This window comes from Pangasianodon hypophthalmus, chromosome 15 (assembly GCF_027358585.1).
Source record: "Pangasianodon hypophthalmus isolate fPanHyp1 chromosome 15, fPanHyp1.pri, whole genome shotgun sequence".
Classification (NCBI taxonomy): Eukaryota; Metazoa; Chordata; class Actinopteri; order Siluriformes; family Pangasiidae; genus Pangasianodon; species Pangasianodon hypophthalmus.
The window spans coordinates 25336216-25363715 of NC_069724.1; the positions used below are offsets into that span (position 1 = coordinate 25336216).

General features: G+C 40.6%; 3 protein-coding genes across 4 annotated transcripts in view; 1 reads left to right on the forward strand and 2 right to left on the reverse strand.

The window, feature by feature from the left end:
* The window catches only part of si:dkey-71d15.2 (SH3 domain-containing kinase-binding protein 1), a 6490-nt gene extending 6420 nt beyond the window's left edge, over positions 1 to 70 (forward strand). The window contains exon 6 of the mRNA XM_034311346.2: positions 1 to 70. This exon is cut by the window's left edge and continues 735 nt beyond it. The gene's annotated coding sequence lies outside the window, so the exon portion shown is untranslated.
* Positions 71 to 1428: 1358 nt separating this feature from the next.
* lipia (lipase, member Ia) lies at positions 1429 to 13155 on the reverse strand. Its single transcript, XM_053240228.1, has 11 exons — positions 13024 to 13155; positions 10681 to 10744; positions 7201 to 7562; positions 6980 to 7088; positions 5167 to 5268; positions 4961 to 5050; positions 4522 to 4689; positions 4251 to 4340; positions 3991 to 4099; positions 2805 to 2978; positions 1429 to 2671 (listed from the first exon to the last, which is right to left on the reverse strand). The coding sequence occupies exons 1-11, from the start codon at positions 13024 to 13026 to the stop codon at positions 2587 to 2589; spliced, it is 1356 nt and encodes a 451-aa protein (XP_053096203.1). The 5' UTR covers positions 13027 to 13155; the 3' UTR covers positions 1429 to 2586.
* Positions 13156 to 17709: 4554 nt separating this feature from the next.
* camk2a (calcium/calmodulin-dependent protein kinase II alpha) overlaps positions 17710 to 27500 on the reverse strand; it is a 46939-nt gene continuing 37148 nt past the window's right edge. The window contains exons 13-18 of one of the 2 annotated variants that reach the window (XM_034311348.2): positions 26933 to 26973; positions 25409 to 25457; positions 24329 to 24404; positions 23621 to 23715; positions 22284 to 22512; positions 17710 to 21505 (exon numbers count right to left, since the gene is read on the reverse strand). In XM_034311348.2, coding sequence (XP_034167239.1) covers positions 21502 to 21505; positions 22284 to 22512; positions 23621 to 23715; positions 24329 to 24404; positions 25409 to 25457; positions 26933 to 26973 — 494 coding nt within the window. In that variant the 3' untranslated portion in view covers positions 17710 to 21501. Of the gene's footprint in view, positions 21506 to 22283; positions 22513 to 22538; positions 23485 to 23620; positions 23716 to 24328; positions 24405 to 25408; positions 25458 to 26932; positions 26974 to 27500 lie in introns of those variants that run through there. The other variant, XM_053240227.1, reaches the window with a different exon arrangement.

Sequence of the window (27500 nt, forward strand, 5' to 3'; positions counted from 1 at the left end):
AACAGTTAATTGTGTGTACTTTTTATTTGATGCTTATCTGTAATGTTCTGAAATAAAAAGTGTGTGTTACTCTGCAATCATGAACACATCTCTGAACTCCTTTGTGTGGCTCTAGATCTGCTTGCCTATAGAATCCTTAGCATGTCTCTAGAGCCCTGAACCCATCGCCGGACCCCTAGAATCCTCACCACTTCTCTAGAACTCTCATTGCATGTTCAGAACCCTCTGCATGTCCCTGGAACCTTCAGCATGCTGCAGAACTTGTCACTAGACCACTCATCACATCTGAAGAGCCCTCACTGTGGCCCCAGAGTCCTCACCACTTCTCTAGAACTCTCAACATGGCTCATGCACCTCTGTAACCCTCAGCATATCTCTAGAGTCATCACTGCATCTCTAGAACCATTGGCATGTCTCTAGATTCTTTAGCTTGTTGCTAGAACCCTCATCACATCTCAAGAACCCTCAGTATAGCCCTGGAGTCCTCACTACTTCTCTAGAACTTTCAGTTTTGCCCTAGAGTCCTCATTATCTGACTAGAATTGTCAGCACTTCTCTATAACCTTCAAATTGTCTCTAGAACCCTCAGTGTGGATCTAGATTCCTCACCACTTCTCTAGAACTCTCATTGCACGTCCATAACCATCTGCATGTCCATAGAACCCTTGGCAAGTCTCTAGAATTCTTAGCTTGTCTCTAGAACACTCATTGCATCTCAAGAGCCCTCAGTGTGGCCCTAGAGTCCTCACCACTTCTCTAGAACCCTCAATATGGCTCTAGAACTCTTTTCGCATCTCTAAAACCCTCATTATCTGACTAGAATTGTCAGCACTTCTCTATAACCTTCAAATTGTCTCTAGAACCCTCAGTGTGGATCTAGATTCCTCACCACTTCTCTAGAACTCTCATTGCACGTCCATAACCATCTGCATGTCCATAGAACCCTTGGCAAGTCTCTAGAATTCTTAGCTTGTCTCTAGAACACTCATTGCATCTCAAGAGCCCTCAGTGTGGCCCTAGAGTCCTCACCACTTCTCTAGAACCCTCAATATGGCTCTAGAACTCTTTTCGCATCTCTAAAACCCTCTGCATGTCTCTAGAGCCATCGCTGCATCTGACAAGCTCTCACTTCATGTCTAGAACCCTTGACATATTCCTAGAGTCCTCACCACTTCTCCAGAACCCTTATCATGTCTCTAGAACCGTTGGCATGTCTATATAATCTTTAGCTTATCTCCAGAACCCTCATTGCATCTCTAGGCCCCTCAACACTACTCTAGAACCTTAGGTATGTCTTAGATTCTTCTTCACATCTCAGGAACCCTCAGCGTGGCCCTAGAGTCCTCATCACTTCTCTAGAACCCTCAGTATGTCTCCAGAACCCTCACACAGCGAGTGCGTCACTGCTGAGTTTCACGCAAATCATAATAAATTTAAAAATAAGACTGTTTTATTAGAAACATTTATTTAAAAAAGATCAGAATTATAATGTCTGTACATACTAAATAAATTAAAATAAATACAAAAGTTACCAAAAAATAAGCTGTTTAAGATAAAAGCCACATTTCATATTCTTAAAGAATAATATTTCATACTGTATCCTACTTCACTGTACGCATGAACACAGTCGTTGATATTTTATCATATTCAGATTATTTATCCCTTTAATATACACCAGTTTTCACAGCACCTGAGCATAAAGAGTGATTAATTATTATTTATTTATTTACATTCCCAGAAATAGGGCACTTGTGACTTTCTGCCTTATTGTTTAGAAAATGAAATCTGGCGTGTCTGAGACAGATCCAGGGCCGTGTCTCAAATCATGTACTGCTAGTGCACTAGTGTGCTCACTCAGGGAGACTCAGTGAGGTGAAGTGCACTGTGAACACCACGATGATGTGCAAGAACCACAGAGAAATGAAGTGTGGAACATCAAGGAAGGGGCGGAGCCACCAGAACAGCGCTACATTAGCACAGACAAATACAGAACAGAAACCAGAACAGGACCAAATTAGGTAGGAAATGTTTCTGGTTCTGGTTCTCCTGCTGCTCTTCTGATCATTTCTGCTTCTGCAGCTGATCTGTTGCTGTTCTGGTTCTTGTGCTGTTCTTGTTCTGGTTTTAGTCCTGTTGCTGTTCTGGTTCCATTCCTGTTCTATCCTGTCCTGCCCCTAAGCTGGTTCCAGTACTGTTCCTGGTCTGATTCTCGTCCTGTTTTGGTTCCGGCTCTGATCTTGTACCTCATCTGTCCTGTCCTACTCACATTCCTGTTCTGGTTCTCCCGCGGTTCTGGTCCCATTCCTGTTCTGGTTCCTGTTGTGTGAATCTCAGGGCAGCTCAGTGGTGTGAGGTTCCCTGAGCTGGTCGTTTCTGTTAGGTGGAAATTAAGGTTTGATTTGCGGAGTTACAGACAGCTACATGATAGTGAGCTACATGATAGTGAGCTACAGAGTGTGCAGTGTAAGAGTGTATGGCGTGATTTGAGACACAGCACAGCGAGTGAGTGAGTGAGAGAGAGAGAGAGTGATGATCGGTTGTACACTCAGACTGTGTGCTGGTCGGAGCTCTGCATCTGTCCCGGGATCAGAAGTTTGAGTCGTGACAGGGAATGGGTCTGAAAGTGACGTCTTTGTTTTCCTCCAGCAGAAGATCGTAGCGGCACATCGGTCTGAAACGAGACACAAACAGAGAGCTGTGACTGGACAGAACACACGGTGTGATGAACACGGCTCTGTGTGTGTGTTATACTGTGTGTGTGTGTGTGTGTGTGTGTGTGTGTGTGTGTGTGTGTGTGTCTGTACCTCAGGCCACGCTTCAGAGGAGTCAGGCGGAAGCGGAGGACGCGGAGTTTATAGCGAGGTGTAAACACGCTCGCCGTCACGTACTTCAGTGTGATTTTCTGCACAGGATAGACGTCTTGCTCAAACTGCGCCAGCAACGTCGTCTCAGTGTACTGCTCGAATTTAAACGACTTGCTGAGAGGACACAGAGCCACATGCGAGAAATTAACATATATACTCCATACCACTACTGTACATACTCCATACCACTACTGTATATACTCCATAACACTACTGTATATACTCCATACCACTACTGTACATACTCCATACCACTACTGTATATACTCCATAACACTACTGTACATACTCCATACCACTACTGTATATACTCCATACCACTACTGTACATACTCCATACCACTACTGTACATACTCCATACCACTACTGTACATACTCCATATACTCCATACCACTACTGTACATACTCCATAACACTACTGTACATACTCCATACCACTACTGTATATACTCCATACCACTACTGTACATACTCCATAACACTACTGTACATACTCCATACCACTACTGTACATACTCCATACCACTACTGTACATACTCCATACCACTACTGTACATACTCCATAACACTACTGTATATACTCCATAACACTACTGTACATACTCCATAACACTACTGTACATACTCCATATACTCCATACCACTACTGTACATACTCCATAACACTACTGTATATACTCCATAACACTACTGTACATACTCCATATACTCCATACCACTACTGTATATACTCCATACCACTACTGTACATACTCCATACCACTACTGTATATACTCCATACCACTACTGTACATACTCCATACCACTACTGTACATACTCCATACCACTACTGTACATACTCCATACCACTACTGTATATACTCCATACCATTACTGTACATACTCCATACCACTACTGTATATACTCCATATACTCCATACCACTACTGTATATACTCCATACCACTACTGTATATACTCCATACCACTACTGTACATACTCCATACCACTATTGTATACACTCCATATACTCCATACCATTACTGTATATACTCCATACCATTACTGTATATACAGTGTGTGTGTGTGTGTGTGTGTGTGTGTGTGTGTGTAGTATTAGATTAGACGTGGACAGACTCACTGGTCAATCCGAGTCTCTGTTTCCTCTGCGCTGTTCTTTAGCGTGATGGTGATGGAGCCCCATCGCACTTCAGAGTTCCAGCTCACGATCTCCAGCTTATATCCGCTTTCTGTAGAAAAGCACAAACATGAGTCCGCTGATATTCATGTACAATAAATATCAGAAACTTCTAGAAAAATAAAGATTGAATAAATGAAAGAATTCAGGGTGAGATTGTAAACACAGTCAGAATATGTTCATATTTTCTATTTTAAGCTCACTGCAGAACGGCTCTTTTTGGTTTGTGGTGAAAAACGTCGTCGTCTGTCCGAGCTTCAGCAGAACGTCCTTCCATTCGGTCACATCGTAACCTGCAATCACAACGCTGAGTCACTCCTCAATAACGTCCTGTCACGTGCAAACTGGTTTATTACATCAGCTATCGTACTCCAGTAAGGTGTGTTCTGATTGGCTGAGAGCAGTGGGGATGATTATGATAATGATGATAATGATGATGATGATGATGATTATTATTATTTATTATCCTCTTACCAAACACTGGACAGCCGGAGGAGTTAAAGCGCTCGCAGCTTAAACACTTCCCATCCAGGAAGTCAGAGTAATCAGAACACGGATACGCTGTGATCTGACGAGACTGATTCATCGAGTCCAAATACAGAAACACTGAGCGCTGATGATCACATTTAAAATACTTTGAACCTGGAGAGAGAGAGCGAGAGAGAGAGCGAGAGAGAGGAAGAGAGAGAGACAGGAGATAGAAAGATAGGGCAGAGAAAGACAGGAGAGAGAGAAAGAGAGAGAGAGAGAGAGAGAGAGAGAGGGCAGAGAAAGACAGGAGAGAGAGAAAGAGAGAGAGAGAGAGGGCAGAGAAAGACAGGACACAGAGAGATGAAACAGAGAGAGAAGAGACAGAGTTTATTGATGTCTTTTTGTCTTATCTTTCTGTTTATTCTCATGATTAGTGACTGACCTGAGAAGATGGTCTTTGGACAGCCGGGCTGATCAGATCCTCCGTTTGCGTAGTAATCGATGTGTCCGAGTGAATCCCGGTATCCAAATGCTAATCAAAAACATCCAACAAAGCTTCATGTTGAAATGAAATAATCCTTAGTATTGTGTTAGCTTTAGCAAAATTTCACAGTGAAACATTTCGACCCAAACAGAAGAGAAACTCACCGTCCATGTCCGTGTGCAGAGCGTCAACAAACTGAGCATCAGACGGATCCAAGCGTTCATCCTCGGATTTTCCTCGGAACGACGGACCTGCTGGATCCAGAGCTGATCCAAAACATCAAGAACATTTCAGTTTTAGTCTTTCAGTACTGAATGGTTTCAGTAACCGCAGCGTTTCAGTACTCGAGTGTAACCGCAGCGTTTCAGTACTCGAGTGTAACCGCAGTGTTTCAGTACTCGAGTGTAACCGCAGTGTTTCAGTACTGTGTGTAACCGCAGTGTTTCAGTACTCGAGTGTAACCGCAGTGTTTCAGTACTGTGTGTAACCGCAGTGTTTCAGTACTGAGTGTAACCGCAGGGTTTCAGTACTCGAGTGTAACCGCAGTGTTTCAGTACTCGAGTGTAACCACAGTGTTTCAGTACTGTGTGTAACCGCAGTGTTTCAGTACTGAGTGTAACCGCAGGGTTTCAGTACTCGAGTGTAACCGCAGCGTTTCAGTACTCGAGTGTAACCGCAGTGTTTCAGTACTCGAGTGTAACCGCAGTGTTTCAGTACTGTGTGTAACCGCAGTGTTTCAGTACTCGAGTGTAACCGCAGTGTTTCAGTACTGTGTGTAACCGCAGTGTTTCAGTACTCGAGTGTAACCGCAGGGTTTCAGTACTCGAGTGTAACCGCAGTGTTTCAGTACTCGAGTGTAACCGCAGTGTTTCAGTACTCGAGTGTAACCGCAGTGTTTCAGTACTGTGTGTAACCGCAGTGTTTCAGTACTCGAGTGTAACCGCAGTGTTTCAGTACCGTGTGTAACCGCAGTGTTTCAGTACCGTGTGTAACCGCAGGGTTTCAGTACCGAGTGTAACCGCAGGGTTTCAGTACTGTGTGTAACCGCAGGGTTTCAGTACTCGAGTGTAACCGCAGGGTTTCAGTACTGTGTGTAACCGCAGGGTTTCAGCACTCGAGTGTAACCGCAGGGTTTCAGTACTCGAGTGTAACCGCAGTGTTTCAGTACTCGAGTGTAACCGCAGGGTTTCAGCACTCGAGTGTAACCGCAGGGTTTCAGCACTCGAGTGTAACCGCAGGGTTTCAGCACTCGAGTGTAACCGCAGTGTTTCAGTACTGTGTGTAACCGCAGTGTTTCAGTACTCGAGTGTAACCGCAGGGTTTCAGTACTGTGTGTAACCGCAGTGTTTCAGTACTCGAGTGTAACCGTAGTGTTTCAGTACTCGAGTGTAACCGCAGTGTTTCAGTACTCGAGTGTAACCGCAGTGTTTCAGTACTCGAGTGTAACCGCAGGGTTTCAGTACTGTGTGTAACCGCAGTGTTTCAGTACTGAGTGTAACCGCAGCGTTTCAGTACTGTGTGTAACCGCAGCGTTTCAGTACTCGAGTGTAACCGCAGTGTTTCAGTACTCGAGTGTAACCGCAGTGTTTCAGTACTCGAGTGTAACCGCAGTGTTTCAGTACTCGAGTGTAACCGCAGTGTTTCAGTACTGAGTGTAACCGCAGTGTTTCAGTACTGAGTGTAACCGCAGTGTTTCAGTACTCGAGTATAACTGCAGTGTTTCAGTATTCAGGTGTAACGGCAATGTTTTAGTCACCATCCAGATCCAGACGCTTGTCAGGAGATTTTCCTCCGAATGACGGACCTGCCGGGTCCAGCGCTGATCCAAAACATCAATAACATTTCAGGTTTAGTGTTTCAGTACTCAAGTGTAACTGCAGTGTTTCAGTACTCGAGTGTTTCAGTACTCGAGTGTAACCATGGAGTAGCTGTGTTTCTGTCCCTGAGTGTTTCAGTAATCGAGTGTCTGTGTCTTACCTGTAATTCTGCCAATGGCGCCCTTAAAATTTGCACCAGTGAAGCCGGAGATGTGAGCTCCTAAACTCACTCCAATCATGTGGATGGAACTGAGATTCAGTCCTGCTCGCTGCAACACACACACACACACACACACACACACACACGGGGTAAAGTCCAAAACTAACACAACTTTTCCAAACAAAACTCTGTGTGTGCTTGTGTGCGTGTGTGTGTCTTACCTCTATGAAGTGTGTGATGTTGGCAGCGACGGGCCGTGTGTTCTTCACCACCTGGAAGTAGTTGACGTTGGCTGCTCCTCGGTTCCAGTCCACCACGATGGCGTTGACGTCGTTGCGCCTCAGGATGGACTCTACCATTGTGGTCATCCATATAGGGGGGGAACCAGTGGGCCGATAGCCATGGATTAGGAAGGTGCAGGGCCGGGCAGGGTTAAAAGTGGGTGTGGCAAATGGGTCATCATGGGACAGAAGCTTCCCGCAGGTGCGGTTTTCACGTGTGTAGAGAATCAGACGAACCTCCAGAGACGTACCGCGTAGGGAGTCTTTCAGACTCAGATCAGTGATCTGCTCACACTCCTCACCTACACACACACACACACACACACACACACACACACACACACACACACACACACACACACACAAAACGATTGGACAGGGAAATCCTTCATCCTTTCTTTATTCCCATTAGTTCTTTCTTTGCCTTCCTTTCCTTTGTTCTTTTTAAATATTCCATCTCTTCCTCCTTATTTCTTTCTTTTCCTTCATCACTTTTTTCATTCTTTCTTTCCTTCATCCTTTTGTTCTTTCTTTCCTTCATCCACTTTCTTTTTCTTTCAACTCCTTGTTTCAACTCTTTTTGTCTTTCTTTTTGTTTCAGTTTCATGTTTTTTATTAACTCATACGAGCAGTTTATCATTCCATCACGTACCACTCGTCTCATGTTAGAGCAAGTTTTTGGGGGTTTTTCTGTGTGACATTTCAGCACAGTTACAGTAAAGCAGCTGAGAAATGAAAAACACTGTCCCACCCACCCACCCACCCACACACACACAAACACACACACACACACAAACACACACACACACACAAACACACACACCACCATGTGTTTTGTTGTGTGGTTTTGTTCTGAGGTGAAGCATGCTGTAATACTGAAGGTTATTCAACTTATGCACAAACATCCCTGGTCATGGTGGGTTACGGTGTGTGTGTGTGTGTGTGTGTGTGTGTGTGTGTGTGTGGTTAGAGGTCATATGAGAAACAGAACAGAGGGTGTTGGATGAACATGAGTATAAACCCAGTGTGTTATTATTGGCTTAAAACAGTGGAAACTGAACACCATTACAGCCGCAGTGACAAAGCTTTAAAACCCCAGAAGATGGTTTTCCTAAAGAACATGGTTCAGTTCAGTTCTATTCAATTTTATTTATATAGAACTTTTAACTACAGACAGTCTCACAAACAGCTTTACAGAAATGTAGATGTAGATTTAGTTTTAGAGCCCAGAGGTGACGGTGGTGAGAAAAAACTCCCTGAGACGATATGAGGAAGAAACCTCGAGAGGAACCAGACTCAAAAGGGAACCGATCCTCATCTGGGCGACACTGAACAGTGCGATTATAAATCATTCCCTTCTGTAACTGTGTGCTAGAGACTCAAACAGCGCTGAGTGTGTTGAGAGGAGGGGTGTGTGAGGCACAGACAGCAGGGTGGGGGCAAAAGCCAGAAAATGTATAAATGTGCACAAACCGCAGACAGCATGCACGTCAATGACTCTTCGTAGGCGATGTAGTTTCACGCCCGTTAATCACGTCCCGTAAGGCCCCTCCCACAAGACCGTCGGAAGTCACGCCAATTTTGAAAAGATCTACAGTACATCAGGGTCTTTTCATTCATTTCATTATTTTAGCTTTAATGTGTGTTTAACATCCAAGTGAATTATCCACTGAAATAGAGGAGACTTGAGTAGTACTCCGAGCAGACTTCAGGTCCGTGTGGAACCGTCCTCAGCAGCACCGAGTCATTCTCACTATCGGCCCATACCAATGTCAAATAAAATAAAGTATAAAAATAAGTATAAAATAAAAAACAAATAAAGATTCTTTACAGTGTAATGGGTAGTTTTTTAGTTCATTTGTCAGAGATACTGTACTATTCCTTTAATTCCCAGAGTGATTAGCCAATTATTATTATTATTATTATTTTTAGTTTATTAACAAACAGCACATTGTGCTTTTCAGATCTTCATAGTTAAATTTAATGTTACAGAACGACTGTGAGACTCGAGTCTTCAGGACAGAGCAGATAAGAACCGCACGAGTTCCACTGGTTCTGTATCGCTGGAGCAGGGAGCTGAGGAAGTAATCCTACATCCTTCACTTGGTTTTCCTTTTTAAAAATGTCACCATCCTGGAGTTTTATCAGAACGTAAACAGAAAACGGAAAATGGAAGCCTGCTGATATCCTACAGGATTTTAACAAACTGCCTGTCTGTTTTTTGGGGGTTTTTTTTGCTCAGTCATGGGGAATGATTTTGCTGACATTATATCTAGAAAATTTGACTGTAGAGTTTGTAGAGTGCTTTTTTGTTTTCTAAAGAATATTATCTCCTCAATCTTAGCTTGTCACAGCGCATAAGCCCTTATAAAAATGTCTAAGAGAATGAAAAACACAGATATACATCTGTTGTGTCTAAACTTTTACCTGGTAGTGTAAATCCCTCTGTGTGTGTTTCAGTACTGCGCGTCTAAACCGCGTTTAAACCTGTTTCCAGTCATGTGTTAATCGTGGGTCTGTGTATTTCAGCCAGTAGTGTTAACTGCAGTGTGTATGGATGATGAAGAAGATGATGATGGTGATGAAGAATATGTTCTGATCCTCACTACAGTTTTCGGAAGATCCATAAATCAGTATTTCCTCAACCCACAGTCCTCATTGTACAACACATCCTACAGGAAGCCTGGGTTTGACTCATTCACCGCCTGCTTTCTCAAGAAAATCACTGTAAAGGCTTGAATGCTTTTTTTTTTAAATCATTAATCAAAGCGCAACTCTGTGGGTGGAGGAGTAAAAACAAGAAAGATGAAGGACTGAGTGCAGAAAGGAAAGCCAGTGAGTTCAGGAACTTACAAAATGTTGAATCGGACAAATCTTCCAATATTGCACTGCTGCACTGTAACTACCAAGAACTTTAACTCCGGAGAACCTTAACTCCGGAGAACCTTAACTCCGGAGAACCTTAACTCCGGAGAACCTTAACTCCGGAGAACCTTAACTCCGGAGAACTTTGTAACCCTGGAGAACTTTGTAACCCTGGAGAACTTTGTAACCCTGGAGAACTTTGTAACCCTGGAGAACTTTAAGTCTATTAAAACATTAGAAATGTTTGGGCTGTTTTCTGGTCCATCATGTTACAGAATTACAGTCTCATTACAGAATCATCTCCTCCTACCTATAGCTAAGCTACTGTACCTAGTTTCCTGGTACAGTCGGCTATAGAACAGAGCTCCATGGGAACACTGTTGTCATGGTTACAGTACGAGTGAAACTCATGTGAATGCAGCATAATGGATTGTGAACAATAAGCCGAGGAAAATTATGGACTTGTGTTTGATCTCTGCTGAAATATAAACTGGTCTTTGAGGTGCAAATTGCGTGTGTGTGTGTGTGTGTGTCTGTGTGTAGATTCAGCTTTACCTCTACATATGCTGAATGGCATCACTATCATTGCTGTGAGTAAGCAGTGAGTAATCCTGAACATCTGAAAGAACAGAGACACAGAGAGAAAATCCATCATTTATATTATCTGACTATTTATATTAAAAATAAACGATCAGGGACGTTAACAGCTAAAGCAGAACCTCGTACGATTTCAGGATTTAAATGCGTTAATCACAGAAAATCACAGATTAATAATCATGATCACATGACCTTTAGATGGTGTTCTGAAAACATGAAGATGATTTCTATCGTTCTAACAGAAAAGCTTCTCTTCGTCTGCACAGACCTGCTGCTAGCAACATTAGCGTTAGCTTTCTACTGGTTCCAAAATAAATTATCCACAATGTCGCAAGTCACAGCGTTTATTGTCATATGTACAAATGTCACTACTTTTACCCTACATGTAGTCGATCAGTCGAGTTTCTCTCGAGTTCTTTTTGGTTTTAGTGTTTTTTTTAACATGGCGTTATATCGTTTATCATCAGAAGCATAAGGGGTGGAGCCTAGGGAGGGTTAATGACACTAATCTGTGCTGAGGAGAATGAGATTGTTGTCCAAGATGGCGGCCCTCATAAGAAGCCGTTCCAGTGTTCAGCTCCAGTGAAGTTTAGTTCGTGTTTATAGATGTTAGTAGATTAGAGGCAGTGTTTTGGGTGAATCTCAGCTGAGCCGGAGTAAAGTGGACCTCGTGGACATGTCTCAGCTCAGCCGGAGTAAAGTGGACCTCGTGGACATGTCTCAGCTCAGCCGGAGTAAAGTTTACCTATTAGCAGAATTTCTAGAAGTTCTAAAAATGTTTTTATATGTAAAGATTTGTGTGTGTATTAAAGAAATCATGTATTTTAATGTTGGAAAATAATTTTTCAACTTTTCGTCCTGAATATAAAGAGTTAAACACTACAGGTACAGAGAGAGAGAGATACAGGAAGTCTAGTTAATGATTAACCAGGAATAAGAAACTCCCCTTCATTTCACACGCCTTTATAAACAAACCCAGACACTCACAGCGCTAAGTACAGGTGTGAACGGGGTCAAATGCATCTCCATGTGTCCCGGACGGCAACAAAGTCAACAAAAGCAGCTGCTTTTCAAAGCTTCATTCATCATCTCATCTCTCACCCTTTCATAAGTTTGGTTAGCAGACCACCTGATTAAAACATGTGAAACAGTCGGTACAGGTACATGAGAAACGTGTGGCAGCCTCTCTCCAGCGGAAACGACGCGTCCGATCAGCCAGGACGCATGTTAATCCCAGCTGTGAACGGCGCCACAGATACAGCTCAAGAGCTTCAGCTAACGTTCACATCAAACCTCAAAACGGAGAAGAATCTCAGCGAGCTCAGTGATTTCGACCGGCGCGTCGCTGTTGGTGCCAGGCTGAGTCGTTCAGAAACTGCTGATCTCCCGAGATTTTCACACACAACAGTCTCTAGAGTTTATACAGAGTGGCGCTAAAAACAAAAAACATCCAGTGAGCTGCAGCTCTGAGAGGAAACGCCTCGTTGATGTGAGACATCAGAGGAGATTCTCCAGACTGACTCTAAGAAAGGTACAGTAACTCAGATACTCACTCTTTACAACCGTAGTGAGCAGAAAAGCATCTCAGAACACACAACACATTAAACCTTGAGGTGACCAACAGACGAGTGCCTCAGGTTCCTCTCCCCTCAGAGAACAGGAGTCTGAGGCTTCAGTGGACACACACTCACTCAGACTGGACAGATGAAGATCAGCAAAGCGTCACCTGACCTTTATCCGATCTTCATATATACTCATATAGATGTGTGCGTATCTGTATAGTGTGTGTGTGTACATGTGCCAAGTGTATATGCATATATATATATATATATATATAGGTGTAGCACATTTACACACACACACACACACAGTTGTAATCATTTTGTCTGTTTGGAGTTAAAACTGAAAGGGCATTACTTCTTGCCTGTGAAGCAGAGAAACTGGTTTAACACACCCATCTCTCCCCCTCTCTCTCTCTCTCTCTCTCTCTACACACACAGTGTTTTTGACATTTCACACACTCATACATTCACGTACTCGTACACAGTAACAAGTCAGTGTGAATTCCATGTCTGTTTGCCTAACTTCATTAAAAGTAATGTGTGTGTATGTGTGTGTGTGTGTGTGTGTGTTTTTGAGAGAGAGAGAGAGACTCTCCCTGTTTTTACAGTCAAAAGAAGCTCGACAGTCAACACACCTTTCAGACTACGTTGTTATGTAAAACTAAACACACACCTGCATGCTGCTGAAACACACCTGCTCAGGTATTTCATTAAATCTTATTAAAACAAAGACACTTACCATGACGACCTCCTACAGCTCCTCAACTCTCAGACAGAAATCTGTGCGAGTGTGTGTGTGTGTGTGTGTGTAAGAGAGAGAGTAAAGAAACTCAGCTGAACTCACTAATCTTAGCTCCACCTCCTGCAAACACACACACACACACACACACACACACACACACACGGAGGTGCCGCATTCCTTTCTGTAAGATGAGCTTTGTACCTCAATTACAGGAAGAAACAAACAATAAAGACAGCAGGAGTGACACAGTGACGCTTTCCCCTGCAATCAAAGCAAATAAATCATCTCTTTAAAAATAAATCAATAAAAATGGCAAATAACACAAATAAATACACAAATAAAACGAAATAAATAAAGCTGGGCAATTTTCACTGTAAATAAAAAGTATTATCTACAATATTACTAATAAAATATTACCTAAAAATTCATAAATAAAGTATATACACTCACCGGTCACTTTATTAGGAACATGTATGCAGTTATCAAATTAGCCAATCACGTGGCAGCAGCACAACACACAAACTCATGCAGATACAGGACAAGAGCTTCAGTTAATCTTCACATCAAACATCAGAATGAAGAAGAAGTGTGATCTCTGTGACTTTAACCGTGGCATGGATGCTGGAGTCAGATGGGCTGGATTGAGGATTTCAGAAACTGCTGATCTCCTGCTGGGATTTTCACACACATCAGTCTCTGGAGTTCACACGGAATGGTGCGAAAAACAAAAACCATCCTGTGAACGGAGGATCTGCAGACTGATGAGAGATCAGAGGAGAATGAGCAGACTGGTCTGAGCTGACAGGAAGTCTGTAGTAACTCACATAATCACTCTATACAACCGTGGTGAGCAGAAAAGCATCTCAGCACACACAACACATCAAACCATGAGGTGGACGAGCTTCAACAGCAGAAGAGCACATCAGGTTCCTCTCCTGTCAGCCAAGAACAGGAATCTGAGGCTCTCATGGGCAGTGAGACTCACACACACCACACAGCTGAAGAAAAAGATCAAAAATCAGCAGTTTCTGAAATCCTCAGACCAGCTCTTCATTACAACTTTCTTAACAACATTTTACATTATATTACAGAATTATAGCTTTATATACACAACAAACTGTACCCTTTTTATCTCTCTCTCTCTCTTTATACATTTTTACATATATATACACACACACACACACACAGTCCTCTGCAAAAGTCTTGGCACCCTGGTTTTTTTAGTACAAACTTTATTATAGATGTTTATTTTCTGGCTTCTACATTATTGATTCAGTACAAAAACATTTTAGATTCCAAACATTAGTTTTCCAGCACAAAATGAAATGTTCCAGAAAAATGTTTGTATGTCAGTAAAGAAAGCAGCAGATTCCATAAGAGACACTTTTCAGATAAAAACATAATGAAGGCTGCTGGGTTTCGCTGCAGAAATAAGAAGCGAGTCGACAGTCAAAGTCTCCAGAAGAACTGTGGCTGCTTCTGCAAGATGCTCAGTAACACTTCCAGCTCATTTCCTTATAAAACTGCACACACTGCACCTCAGATACTGCTTTATTTATTTAAAGTGAAGGATCGTCACATTAAATACTGACTTTGTTTCATTTATTACTGTTTACTGCTCTTTATAGGATTTTTTTAATGTAGAAACATTTATTTTCATTATTATTGAAGGCGTCTTTACTCTACAGCATTTCTTTACACGTGCCTGAGATGTTTACACAGCACTGTACATAGCCGTCTATAAGCTGAGTGCAAGAGTTTTTACAGCCTTCAGACACAATACATAAAATTAAATGTAATTTATAGTAGCAACATATTTACAGTGTGGTTTCAAATTGTGTTCAAAAGTTTATACCCCCTTTCTGAATGTGATATTCTTATAACTATATTCAACGTTTACTTTTATAACAATTTTTTTACAATTCTGTATTTTGTAGATAAATTTTAAAAATAGATATTCATTTTGTGTGACACCATGAGAGGTGCAAACTTTCGCACTTAACCAGCCATAACTGTGCAGTTTGTGAACTTGTGACTACACACACACACACAAACACACACACACACACACACACACCGTTCTCACGTCCTGCAGCATCAGATGTTCTTAAACACAGAAATGTTCTTCAGTAAACCGTTTGCTGATGATCAGAAACCACACAGAGAGTGGAAGTGCTGATGGAGGAGTTCTCAGTGAGACACATTAAAGCTTCATAACGCTGATCACCACACGGTTTATTTACTTTAAACTCTTTACAAATAGTTTTTGAAAAGGTTGATTTCTACATGGAAAAGGCACGTGTCAGATCTATTCACAGCCTTTACAGTACAACAAATCTCAAAGTCTAGAAATCGATATTATCTGACAGCTCGTGGAAAAGATTTAGGCCTCATCACAATCCTGAAAAAGCGCTTGTTAGAGTCATCTTAATTTTCTTTGAACTGTCTGTTTGAATTAGAGCAGAAAATTTGTCTGGTTATTAAGATGGTGAAATTTCCGTTTCCCTTCTTGTCATTTCTTTGAGCTGAATAGCTACCTCTAGTGTTGCATGCTGGTCACTGCACCTAGGAAACACCTGTAGGGTCCTGCGTCAAGGGATTTAGTAGTCAGTCTAGAATGCCTGTAAAAACACAAACCGTTTTTCAACCACATGGTGGCAGGTTACTTCGTCCATTTTATTCCTTTTATTCCTTTTTTTCCTTTTTCTGGATGGAAACTCTTGGATGGAAATAAATGCAGCATACTTACCTAAGCGTGTTGGCTGGATACTGGCCGGCACAGCGCTGGTTAAAGAAGTAAATGACGGGATGCTGGCCTGTGATCAGGGCTGCGTCTCCGTGTTTGTATTGTTTGAGCTCAGTGCAGCTTTTGATACGTCGATTATTTCACATTACGAGTTTCAGCAAAGCCAGATGAGAGACTCCAGCTTCATAAAGTTGAGGAGTGTGTAAAGGACATTGAATGCTGATTAACTTTCTCCTTCTTAATTCTGACAAAACAGAAATGCTTCTACTGCTTCTCTCACTTGAAGCTCGTGTAGATAATATAACTAGGATCGCTTTCTTTCATCTCAGAAATATTGCTAAGATAAGAAATATATTGTCACTACACAATGCAGAAAAATTAGTTCATGCTTCTGTTACCTCTAGGTTGGATTATTGTAATGCCTTACTGTCTGGATGTTCCAGCAGGAGCATAAACAAGCTCCAGTTAGTCCAGAATGCAGAAGATATGACCACATCACCCCTATTTCAGTTTCTGCTCGGAATAAACACACTCTGTACACACACTCAGTAATGCTTTTCTTTACTCTTCTGCACCTGTATACTGTAATGATTTATAATCGCACTATTCAGTGTCACCCAGATGAGAATCGGTTCCCTTCTGAGCCTGGTTCCTCTCAAGGTTTCTTCCTCATATCGTCTCAGGGGTTTTTTCCTCACCACCGTCACCTCTGGCTTGTTCTTTAAGGATCTAAAATTAAAACTCGGATTCTGGCGTCTGCAAAATGCCGTAAATTTAAATGCAAATGACTGAAAGGAAAGGATGTTAATAAATAAAACACGTCTTTCAGCCAGAGTTCATTCACTGTTTTTTTATTGAGATTTATTGAACAAGATCAGAAAAATCCATCCACTATTTATGAAAGATGCGACCGAGCGACTCTACACATGAAGTCAACAAATTTATTAATATAAAGAATTAGCTAAATAAAGCAGAGACGCTAAAATCACCAAGAGATGAACACTTTTAATAATATTAAATATCGGGTTTATCAAGTCGTCGACTGAATTTGATTAAATCTACTTTATGAAATTGTACAATTTTTTTTAGCAGCGAGCAAAAAAATCAAACAAACAAACAAACAAAATTATGACTACTGTTTAATAATAATAATATTAATCGCTAATACAAATCAGCCGATAAGGTGGTGAAGTGTTTGAGCCCTGAACACTGCTGTAAACTCGAGTCGAAGTGCAAGTTTGGGGCCACACACACACACACACACACACACACACACACACACACACACACACACACACACTGATTAGAGTACATAAAGACTCCATAGTTACATTTAATATGTTGTCACATATTGTGTCGTAAGTTTACTGTACATGATATAAATATAAATATGCAAACCACAAATTATCCACGAATAAAATCACATCCTATAAATAGATATACAATCATATTTATGTGGTTTTTTGTGCTTTTATTCACAAGCTTTATAGAAACCGTAAATATCACAGTCGTTTACAAAAAGACGTGCGGCATGCGTCACGGATCAACGGTGAAAAGTTAGCAAAAAAAATTAAAGGTCAACTTTAGCACAAAGGAGTTTCAGATAGTAAAATGTTCTCGGAGAGGAAATGGCTGTGATTGGCTGGATCAGGTGACCAATCAAAACAAAGCTAATGACATGAGCAGTATCATCTACTGTTTGTCGCTAGTTAATAACGTAAATAATGTTAGCAAGCTAAGCACTGCTCAATGTTGAACATGATGATAAGACTTAGCGAGCTAAATAACCAACAGAACAGTAACATCATATAACTAAAAGTTAATCACTATTATCCTAAAATGATCACATTTAGCTAGCATAAAACTAATATCTGTAAAATAGCTAGCTAATATCTCTCACTCACTGCTAATCTCGTCCACAGATTTTGTTCCCTATGTTATTTTTTTTTTGTAGTTGTACAGCAGCATGCTGATAATCTTAGCATATAAATTAGCATTTTAGGTATTTATGAAAAATCTTTTTCTGCGCAAATTAAATTTAAATGAATTCATTTAAAAGCAATCAAATACCAATAAAAACAAAGTTCTCGCACTGTCTGATTCAGCTAAAAGCAATAGCGAATACGTAAGTCTGTTCTCATCAAGATGAGGTAATGGTTAGTTAGGTTAGCTATGTTAGCTAGGTTAACTAGCACCCTTTTCCAGCTGCCTAAATTAGCGTGGTCAGGAAACAGCGCTAAAGCTGGAAGCTCCACTCGTTTTAACAAGGCAACTTAGCGAGAACGTTCTTCATGGACCTGCTAACATAAAACATTAGCATTAGCCAGTTCTGACTAGCCTAGTTTTAAGATATTAATCTTTATACGTTTGATTTTCCACAAAAATATACAACATTCTCAGTTTTTATTGTATCGTTGTGTAACATTTCAAATCCTATAAATAGCATGAAGTGCTAAGCGTGTTCGTTTTCTCCTGACGGTTCCTGCTCTGAGAGAACATTTCCGTAAACTGGAGCTCCTCGGGGCGTTACGCCGTGATCGATACACTCCGGATAAAAAAAGCCGAATGACGACAGCAGCAGAGTTTCAGCAGCAGCCTGCACTACGATAAACAACACTTTTAGGAATAAACACAGCTTTTTCTTCTGGTGTCTTTTCACAGGTACAGCAAATAAAAAAAATAAAATAAAATAAAAAAATTTTAAAAAACGAGTAAACAACTTCAGGGGAAAACATAATATTTAAAAAAAAAATAATCAATGACACAAATCAGGATCGTGATGCTCATTAGCATATTGGTGGCAAATCGATTAAATTAATAATTAATAAATTAGAATAATGTGATAAATCAACAATCATTAATTAATTAAATTAATTAAAATAAATATCTCTAGTAGTGAATGTATTATAAAAAAAACATACAGAGATTTAACAGAGATTTGTGTTTATAATATTCCTAAAAGATGTTATAATAATAATAATAATAATAATAATAATAATAATAATATGATGATGATGATGATGTTGTATTTGATAAACGGCTGTATGCAGGGTAGCACGGGTCACGATTCACTCAGCTATTTCCTCATTACTCCACTGAATATATAAAAAACACAAATGTGCATAAACGTGTTAAATATGTGCTGCATGCTTCGTGTAATTATCGAATTAAATCTTCGTTTTCTGTACATTTTACGTGGGAGCCGAATAACGTCATTTTAATCATCACAAACACAACACAAAAAAAAGCAGCTAACGATATTCACGGCAGTCGTTTCCCACACACTCACGATAGAAGATATTTTAACTTTAAATACTAGTTTTCCTAAATTAAATAAATCAATCAACAAACAAACAGCCATGCAATGAAACGGCAGTGAAAGTAAAAGCTCCCGAAATCAACAACTACGGAATAAAACATCGCGGCGAAACCCGAGGTGAGAACGTTACTGTATATATTTATATATATCTCTCTCTAAAATAAAAACTTTCTACTGGTTTATTGCAGATTAGCCGTCTCGCTGTGGACATTGCTCGCTTTCTTTCTGTCGCATATGTTCATGGTAAACGTGTTTCAGGGTAAATGTAAATAAAGTTATAAAGCGTCGTCACCTGATTCTCTGGAAGAACTGTTGAAGTGTCAGCGTCCGTGCACCACGTTTTTATTTTTCTGTCCCGAAATATATTCACCGGAATTCAACTTGCCCTTGTTTCGTTTTTTTTCTTTTTTTGATGTTACAACAGAATGAAAATTACAGCTTGAAATTTTACTCATCCAAACCTCCTCTGATTGGTTACATTCACTTTAAATGGAGAGGAGGCGGGGCTTGAGATGCCTGCTAGCTACATTAGTTCGTAAGCTAAATTTAAAATCGAGCGTTTATACGTTTAAATGATAAAAATGTCATGAAATGTAAAAAATTAGCAAGCTAGCGTAAGACTAGGTGGGTATAATTTACTAAGTATTCGAATAATTCCTATATTTATTTATGTAAATATTCGGATATAAATCTTCAAAACACCTCAAGCCCCGCCTCCTCTCCATCCCACTGATTGTCACAAGTGACCAATCAGAATCGTTTCTGCTCTGAGACGAGGTTTCAGTGAGTAAACGTAAAAAGTCGAAACGGAATGAAATGGAAGCTGGAAGTTTACGTAAATGAGTGAAATGTGAGATTATGGTGAGAAATCTGGAGGAAAAAACCGACATTACAGATGATTTTCCTGTAAAAATAAATAAAAAAAATAAATAATAGCTGTATTATGTGTCCTTTCAGTGCTAGATGATACATTTCACGGTAAAATATTGGTATTTAAGAATATATTTTCTAATGATTTTAGTTTATTATTCCTATATATGAACAAAAGTCATAAAACTAATATGTTTAAATTTAATAGCATTTTGTTTTTAGAGTATTTGGATTAAAATAATTATAAAGATCAACACTGATGTTACACTTTATAAATAAATCACTATAATTTCCTACTTTAATAAAGTGTTGAATTCTTTTAGCGTTCTTTTAAAGATAGAAAAGTTTTAATATAACATTTAAGTGTTTTAAAGTTTGCTAATGTTTGACATGTTTAGCGCTGTTTGGGGATTAGCGAATTAGCGCATATAAATATATAATCTAATCTAATATAATCTCACATTAAACAAAACAACTTTTATAAATAATAATATAATTATTCTGGACCTGATCTACAGCTTTAAATCTCCATCAAAGCTAGCGGCTCACTGCTAACATTAGCGCAGGTTAGCATTAGCGTAGTTTAAGCATTAACATATTCCTAACATTAGCTTTGACTTCGTCATAGAGTTTATTTATTTATTTATTTATTTATTTATTTGTGACTTGAGTTTATCTGTGTCTTTTTTATCTCTTTTATCTTTACCCTTACATTCATCACGCTCATGTTTGCATGTTTGTGTGTTTGTGTGTTTGCGTGTTTGTGTGTTTGCGTGTTTGTGTGTTTGCGTGTTTGTGTGTTTGTGTGTTTGTGTGTTTGTGTTTATTGTCCTTCCGCAGTAATTCATCAACAATCTCAGCTCTTCTTTAGCTTCCATCATGAGTAATAAAGTTATTTCAGGAATGCTGAACACGGAAACACTGCGGACAGGAAACGGAAACTTTATCCAGTGGCAACTAAACAGCGAAGCGTTAGCATGCACCTTAATATTTCTTTCACTTTGTCGTTGTTGTTGTTGTTGTTGTTGTTATTTTACAGTGTTTATTAATGAAAACATCCAAAACGAAATGAAAAAGATTTGTGTTTATCTTTCTGGGAAGCCGTTCCGTCTCTCAACGAACACGTCGTTTAATAATTCAGTACGTTATTTATCGTATAAATAGACTATAACTTACTACAAAAGCGCTCACATGATGCCCTGATTTCCTGGAAAACATTCCGAGAACAAAATTCCAGTCAAATCCACGGAAAACTAAAATGATCCTTAATGTGTGCGATGGAGGAAAATGTTAAATGTGTGTGTGTGTGTGTGAGATGAATGCATGTTGTTTGTGTGTGTGTTTGTGTGTGTTTGTGTGTGTGTTTGTGTGTTTGTGTGTGTGTTTGTGTGTATGAGATGAACTCAAGCCAGGATGTTCATGTAAGAGATGGGAAGCAAAGGATTGTGGGTAGTCAGGTAGCTTCCACAGTGTCCAATCAGCTTGCAGAACAGCAGGACCACCAGGACGGATCACACTCCAATAACGCCAGCTGTTCAACTCAACTAACACACACACACACACACACACACACACACACACACACACACACACACACACACACACACTTTAAATGTCTGAAAATCAGATTATTAATCTTTTATAATAAACTCATCAGTTAGCAATAAAACACAACAGGCTGAAGTTGATTAATTTCCTCTAACAGCACGTCCCCAAGTGTTTTATTCCTCTTATACCACAGCAACCTACCAACTGTTACGTATTTTTATTTATTAAAGAACAACTCATCATACTTTTTATCCGTTTATAATTACATTTAATGGTGGAACGAGTTAGTTCCTGTTGTCACTTACGTTATAGCAGCTATAAACACTCGTTCCCTCACCAGCTTCTCTTTATTCTCTCTCTTCAAGTTAATAAGATAAAATAATCGCAGCTTGTTCCGCATGTTACTGAGAAAGCGCAAAGAAGCGTAAACTCCTCTGTCCTGAAGACGTCACAAAACTTACAGTTCCAGCTTTACCTCTGACTGTTACAAAGCGCTGACACTGGAGACTCCTTCCATACATGTTAAATGTTAAACATCTCTTTACGTGGTTTTTAATCAGTTTATTATCAGTGGAGTGTTCACTGTACACGTCCCTGTGAATGAGCTGTTGCTATAGAAACGATAACGTATTAGAGCGAGTGCATTAATATAAACCTGCGCTACTGTCAGAGCTGCTGTTATAGAGAATTAATCAACACCTTCTGACCAATCAGAGTTTAGCAGGTCACTACTGCTGTTAGTCAGTGAGTGTGTGTGAGTGTGTGTGTTTTTACTTGGTGATGGTAGAGGGCGCTCCGGAGCGGTGGAAGTGGACGATCTGCCATTTCCCGTCACGTCGGTGCCACACGCGAGATTCCTCGGCCTGAGCGGAGCGCGGCGTTCCGTTAGCATCGATAAACTGCGTGATGCGGATGTAGGCGATGCAGGCGGCCTCGTCTCCGATCAGGTGGATGTGAGGGTTCAGGATGGTGGTGTGTACCGGCTTACTGTTCTTAGACCACACTTACACACACACACACACACACACACACACTCAGTGTTAATTGGTGTTGGTGTTAGTGTGCGTTATTGTTTGAACTCCTCAGTGAAATGATCAGAGTTTGTGTAAAGTGCCTGCGTTTCCATTCAGACACTTAAACTGAATTTCTGAAATAAAATGGAAAATAAAATGAAGTGTGAATGAAAGTTCAGTTCAATTCAATTTTATTTGTGTAGCGCTTTTAACAACAGACTTTGTCACAAAGCAGATTTACAGAAATATATAAACTCAGGATATAAATTGTAAATGTATGAATTTGTCCCTAATGAGAAGCCAGAGGTGACGGTGGTGAGGAAAAACTCCCTGAGATGATATGAGGAACCTTGAGAGGAACCAGAGTCAAAGGGAACTCATCCTCATCTGGGTGACACCCGATAGTGCGATTATAAATCATTCCCTTCTATAACTGTGTACTACATGGACAAATAGTGCGATTGTGTAACCAGGAAATTCATTACAGTTTTCACATGAAGTCTGTTTTGTTGAAGTTATCAAACTGTTCAATGATGGAGACTTGAGTGTAAAGCTGTTCGTGGGAATTGCAGTCCTAAAGCATCTTCATGGGTTTTAAGTGGAACCATCCTCAGTAATCTCATGTATCTTCAGGCCGTCCGTGTTGGAGGCCATCTTCATCCTCATCTTCATCCTCATCCTCATCTTCATCCTCATCCTCATCTTCATCCTCAGCAGCGAGTGATTTCCATAAGAAGTGCGTTTTCTCCTGCTCAGGGTCACGGTGACGTTTCATTCTTTTGTTAATTAAATTGAGAAAAAGTTTTGATTCTCCATCTGTCCACGCAGCACGTGATGATGTCTGATCTGAGATACGGCGCTGAACGTCGTGACTCACGTCCCTTACATCACTATACAAACGTTTCCATCTCCATTTATCCACACAGTAACTTTTCCACCTCAGACAAGTGTAGCAACATTTTCTGCAATATTAAGGCATTTTTTTCCAAATATTGGAGTTCATTTATTTCTTTATTTTATTCATTTTTTAAAAACCTGATTAAAATAGCTGTACAGAATCACACACTGGCGCTGAATAAGTTTAAAATAAAGACTTACAGTTCTCAAAGTAGAAGCGATGGAAGTCGAGTCCCTCCACCAGATTACCCAAAGCTTCAGGCTCGAAGGCCGTTACACTGGGATCACACATCTTCCTACACACACACACACACACACACACACACACACACACACACAGTTAAGCCAGGAGAAATCAGACAGGAGGTGTGTGATAAACTCATATCAACAACGATAACAGCGCTGTGGTGTAACGGTAAATAAATCAACACTTCTCCGCTTGTGAATGAGATCACAGCCGTGTTTGTTGTAGATCACGACGCAGCTCGCTGTTCTGACAAATGAAACACATCAAGAACATTAAATATCGCTAACATTAACGCTAGCGTTAATCAGCTTTCAGGGAGACGTCCGTGTTTTTACACACTCGAACGCAGTGAGGTCAAAAATAACACAAATACGAGGTCTAAAAGTCCAATACTGCTCAGGTGCTGCGGACCACACCGACGTCATGTGACTAAAAGTCTGTATCGGATTGGTCGATGAGATGTCACTGTGCAAAAAGCATGAACATGTTAAAATCTCATCCTGCACTTTATCCATGTGAAAAAAATCATCTGCAGTGGGAACATCTGAAACACAAACTGAAAATGTTCCAGCACTAATGAAGAAGAAGAAGAACAGGAAGAAGAAGAACAGGAAGAACAAGAAGAAGAAGAAGAAGAAGAAGACGCAGGTCATGTGACTCACGTGTAACTCTCAAAGTCTCCGTTGCTGATGGCCTCAATGAGCTGCTCGGTCACTTTAATGATCTCCTGTTTCCTCACTGAGACACACACACACACACACACACACACACACACACACATACACACACACATTAGTGATTCATCTTCAGGCATAATCACGAATCTACAGCACAAAATGATAGACTATAAAGATCTGTTACACTTTACATTACACTCTTAGATGATCTAAAACTTTTACTCTATCTATCCATCTATCTTTCTCTTTTTAGGAAGCTAAGAACCCTTAAAGAACCTGGAGCCTTCAGGTACAAACTCCAAATCATTCCTCATTATTTTCTTCTTATTATTTAGAACCTGTCAGATGTTTAACATTGAGCTTTTGATGAGGAGGGAAAAGGTGTTTAAGGGATAATTACTTAATAATAATAATAATAATAATAATAATAATAATAATAATAATAATAATAGTTCTTAGCTTCCAAAAAGAGTTCTACTTGGAAACACAGATACACTCTGTCTGTAGAACACAGAACCATCTCTCTCCCTCTCTCTCTGTCTGTCGCTCTCTCTCTCTCTCTCTCTCTCTCTCTCTCTCTCTGTCTTTGTCTCTCTCTCTCTCTCTCTCTCTCTCCCTCTGTTTCTCTCTCTGTCTGTCTCTCTCTCTCTCTCTCTCTCTCTGTTTCTCTCTCTGTCTGTCTGTCTCTCTCTCTCTCTCTCTGTCTCTCTCTCTCTCTCTCTCTCTCTCTGTTGCTGTCTGTCTCTCTCTCTCTCTCTCTCTGTCCCTCTCTCTGTCTTTGTCTCTCTCTCTCTCTCATCACAGCACTCGTCTTCAGTGTTTATCCTCCTCCTTTTACTAAGATTACATTCCAATTGATGATAACACACATAAAAGCTCAAGAAACACACACACACACACACACACACACAGATACGCAGACAAACGCCACCTGCTAAGCATTTCCTAATCTCACTGGAGCGAGACACAAAATCCTCCAGAGCTGTGTTTAATTAAATCTTAAGGGAATAAGTGTGTGACGCATCACAGCATCTCCACATCTCCATCTCACACACACACACTCACCCCTGGTGTCTTCATCCTCGATAGTGGTGTTTGAGCTCTCTGAAGATTCCTGTAAACACACACACACACACAGGAAACAGTTTACAACAAAAAAAGGCCTCATATTTCTGCCTCATTAAACACTAGAGGGCGTCACTCCACTTTTAAAGGTGTGTGTGTGTGTGTGTGTGTGTGTGTGTGTATGCGCACGCGCGCTAAGGGCAAGGACATTTCTATCTATCTATCTATCTATCTATCTATCTATCTATCTATCTATCTGTCTATTTATGGAAGCTGTACTGTACTGTGTTGGTCATAATCACAAATAACCACTAAACTCTCTCTCTCTCTCACACACACACACACACACACACACCTCTGCACCTCTGACTGTGCAGATGGAGACGTTATAAAGGAAGGTTTTGTAAAGTTTGTTGCTATAATGTGCCCAGAAGAGACGCTTGAGTTAAACAGCTTTATTCTACGCGACTGGAGCACTGAGCACTTTAACACTATACTTCAGAACTTTATACTTTACCTGAGAATTACTGAAATTAAATACTTTTACTCTTACTTAATTACATTTCCGACATAACATACTCTTTACTGTTTACATTTTTACTTAGAGCTTCGAAGTACTCGTTACAAATCTCGAAGCCAGTGTCTGTCGCTACGCATCAATCACACGGGCTCTGATTAGCGTCCGATCATTTCAGCTTTCAGTTTTGTGTCCGATCATTTTTTAATCTTTAGGATCTTTAGGATCCAGTCACGTTCATCGCTGTAGAAAAACTTCACCACGTGCTACACCACGTAGTTAGCGCTATAGTTCTCTGGACTTGTTGAGGATGAGCGCCTCGGCCCGATCTCGCCAAACTGTTTCAGTACGCTGAATTACCTGTGTATATTTAACTAAGTTAGAGGGTTTTTTTGCTAATCCCAGGTAAGACTAGCATCGACTCCAGCAGCTAACATAATCGGCTAGGCAGCGTCAAATTCCAGCTAATTTACAGAAAAGGCCGAAGTTGCTTTAAAATGAAAATCAGATTTAGTGATAAAAGTTACTTTTTGTGGAGCCACTAAGGGAACACGGTGATGGATAAATTTATGAGATGGGATGAAAATTTATCTTTCAGTGCTTTTGCGTTCTCTCACAAAGGTATTTGCGTTCGATGTTTGTGTTCTTTGCAAGAGAATGCAAAGTTTCTCGGCAGAACGCAAAAGTTTTGAAATATAAATTTTCCTCCCATCTCGTATTTTTTGCATCACCATGTCCCCTTTGGAGCTCTGTAACTTTTCACATGAAAACATGACATTAACTTCATTTCACGACATTTACATTAACATTTAAAACTCGGCTCTTTTCCTTTTTTCGGAAGGACTCTTCCCCTTTTCAGTGAGCGAGGTTAGGACACAGTAGCTGTACTGACACTGAAGAATAATCTCTCAGTACTTTGTCCAGCGCTGCTTTTTTGAGAAACAGAGTCGCTACACTACAGTTTCAGATGAAACCTTCAGCCCTTCGGAGGCGTCGCCGTGTCTTACCTTCACTCCGTCCGTCTTCTTGTTGGCTCCACTCTTCCCTCCTGAACGAGAGAGAAAGACAAAGAGCAAGACAACGATGAGAAACGGCGCAAAGGCCCAGAACAGCAGGGCAAAGGGCATGATGACCAGAACGAGGAAAACTCCACTGAAACACGTCGGTCCGGATCGCCGCAGCGCGCTCCGCGGTGGGAGTGAGACCGGTCCGGAGTGTGCACTTCGCTCCACTGCTCCTGATTTAGCAACACTTCAGCTAGCATTCCTTCCTGAACGTGTGTATCGCCTTTCACTAACACGCCACACTCACTACTTCACTTCACACACCTCCTGTCTCTCTCTACAGGGTTAAATCACTGTGTTACACTGTGTGTGTGTGTGTGTGTGTGTGTGTGGTGTGTGTGCGTGTGTGTGTGTGTGTCAGGGTGTTTCCCCGGCTGTTCTGTTATTTTAGTCAACACTTTAGCTAATTTTGGCCGTGCTGTAGCCTGATCCTGAAAGCCACGGCCTTGTGACCGTCATGTCTTTTCTCTATGTGTGTGTGTGTGTGTGTGTGTGTGCGTGTGTGTGTGTG

What these genes read in the sequence shown, in the direction of transcription:
- lipia (XM_053240228.1), bottom strand. An exon ending in ACATCACACACTTCATAGAG is followed by an intron (nt 7,089 to 7,200) that starts GTAAGACACACA and finishes TGTGTGTTGCAG; the next exon opens with CGAGCAGGACTGAATCTCAG. An exon ending in TCCAAAGACCATCTTCTCAG is followed by an intron (nt 4,690 to 4,960) that starts GTCAGTCACTAA and finishes CTCTCTCTCCAG; the next exon opens with GTTCAAAGTATTTTAAATGT.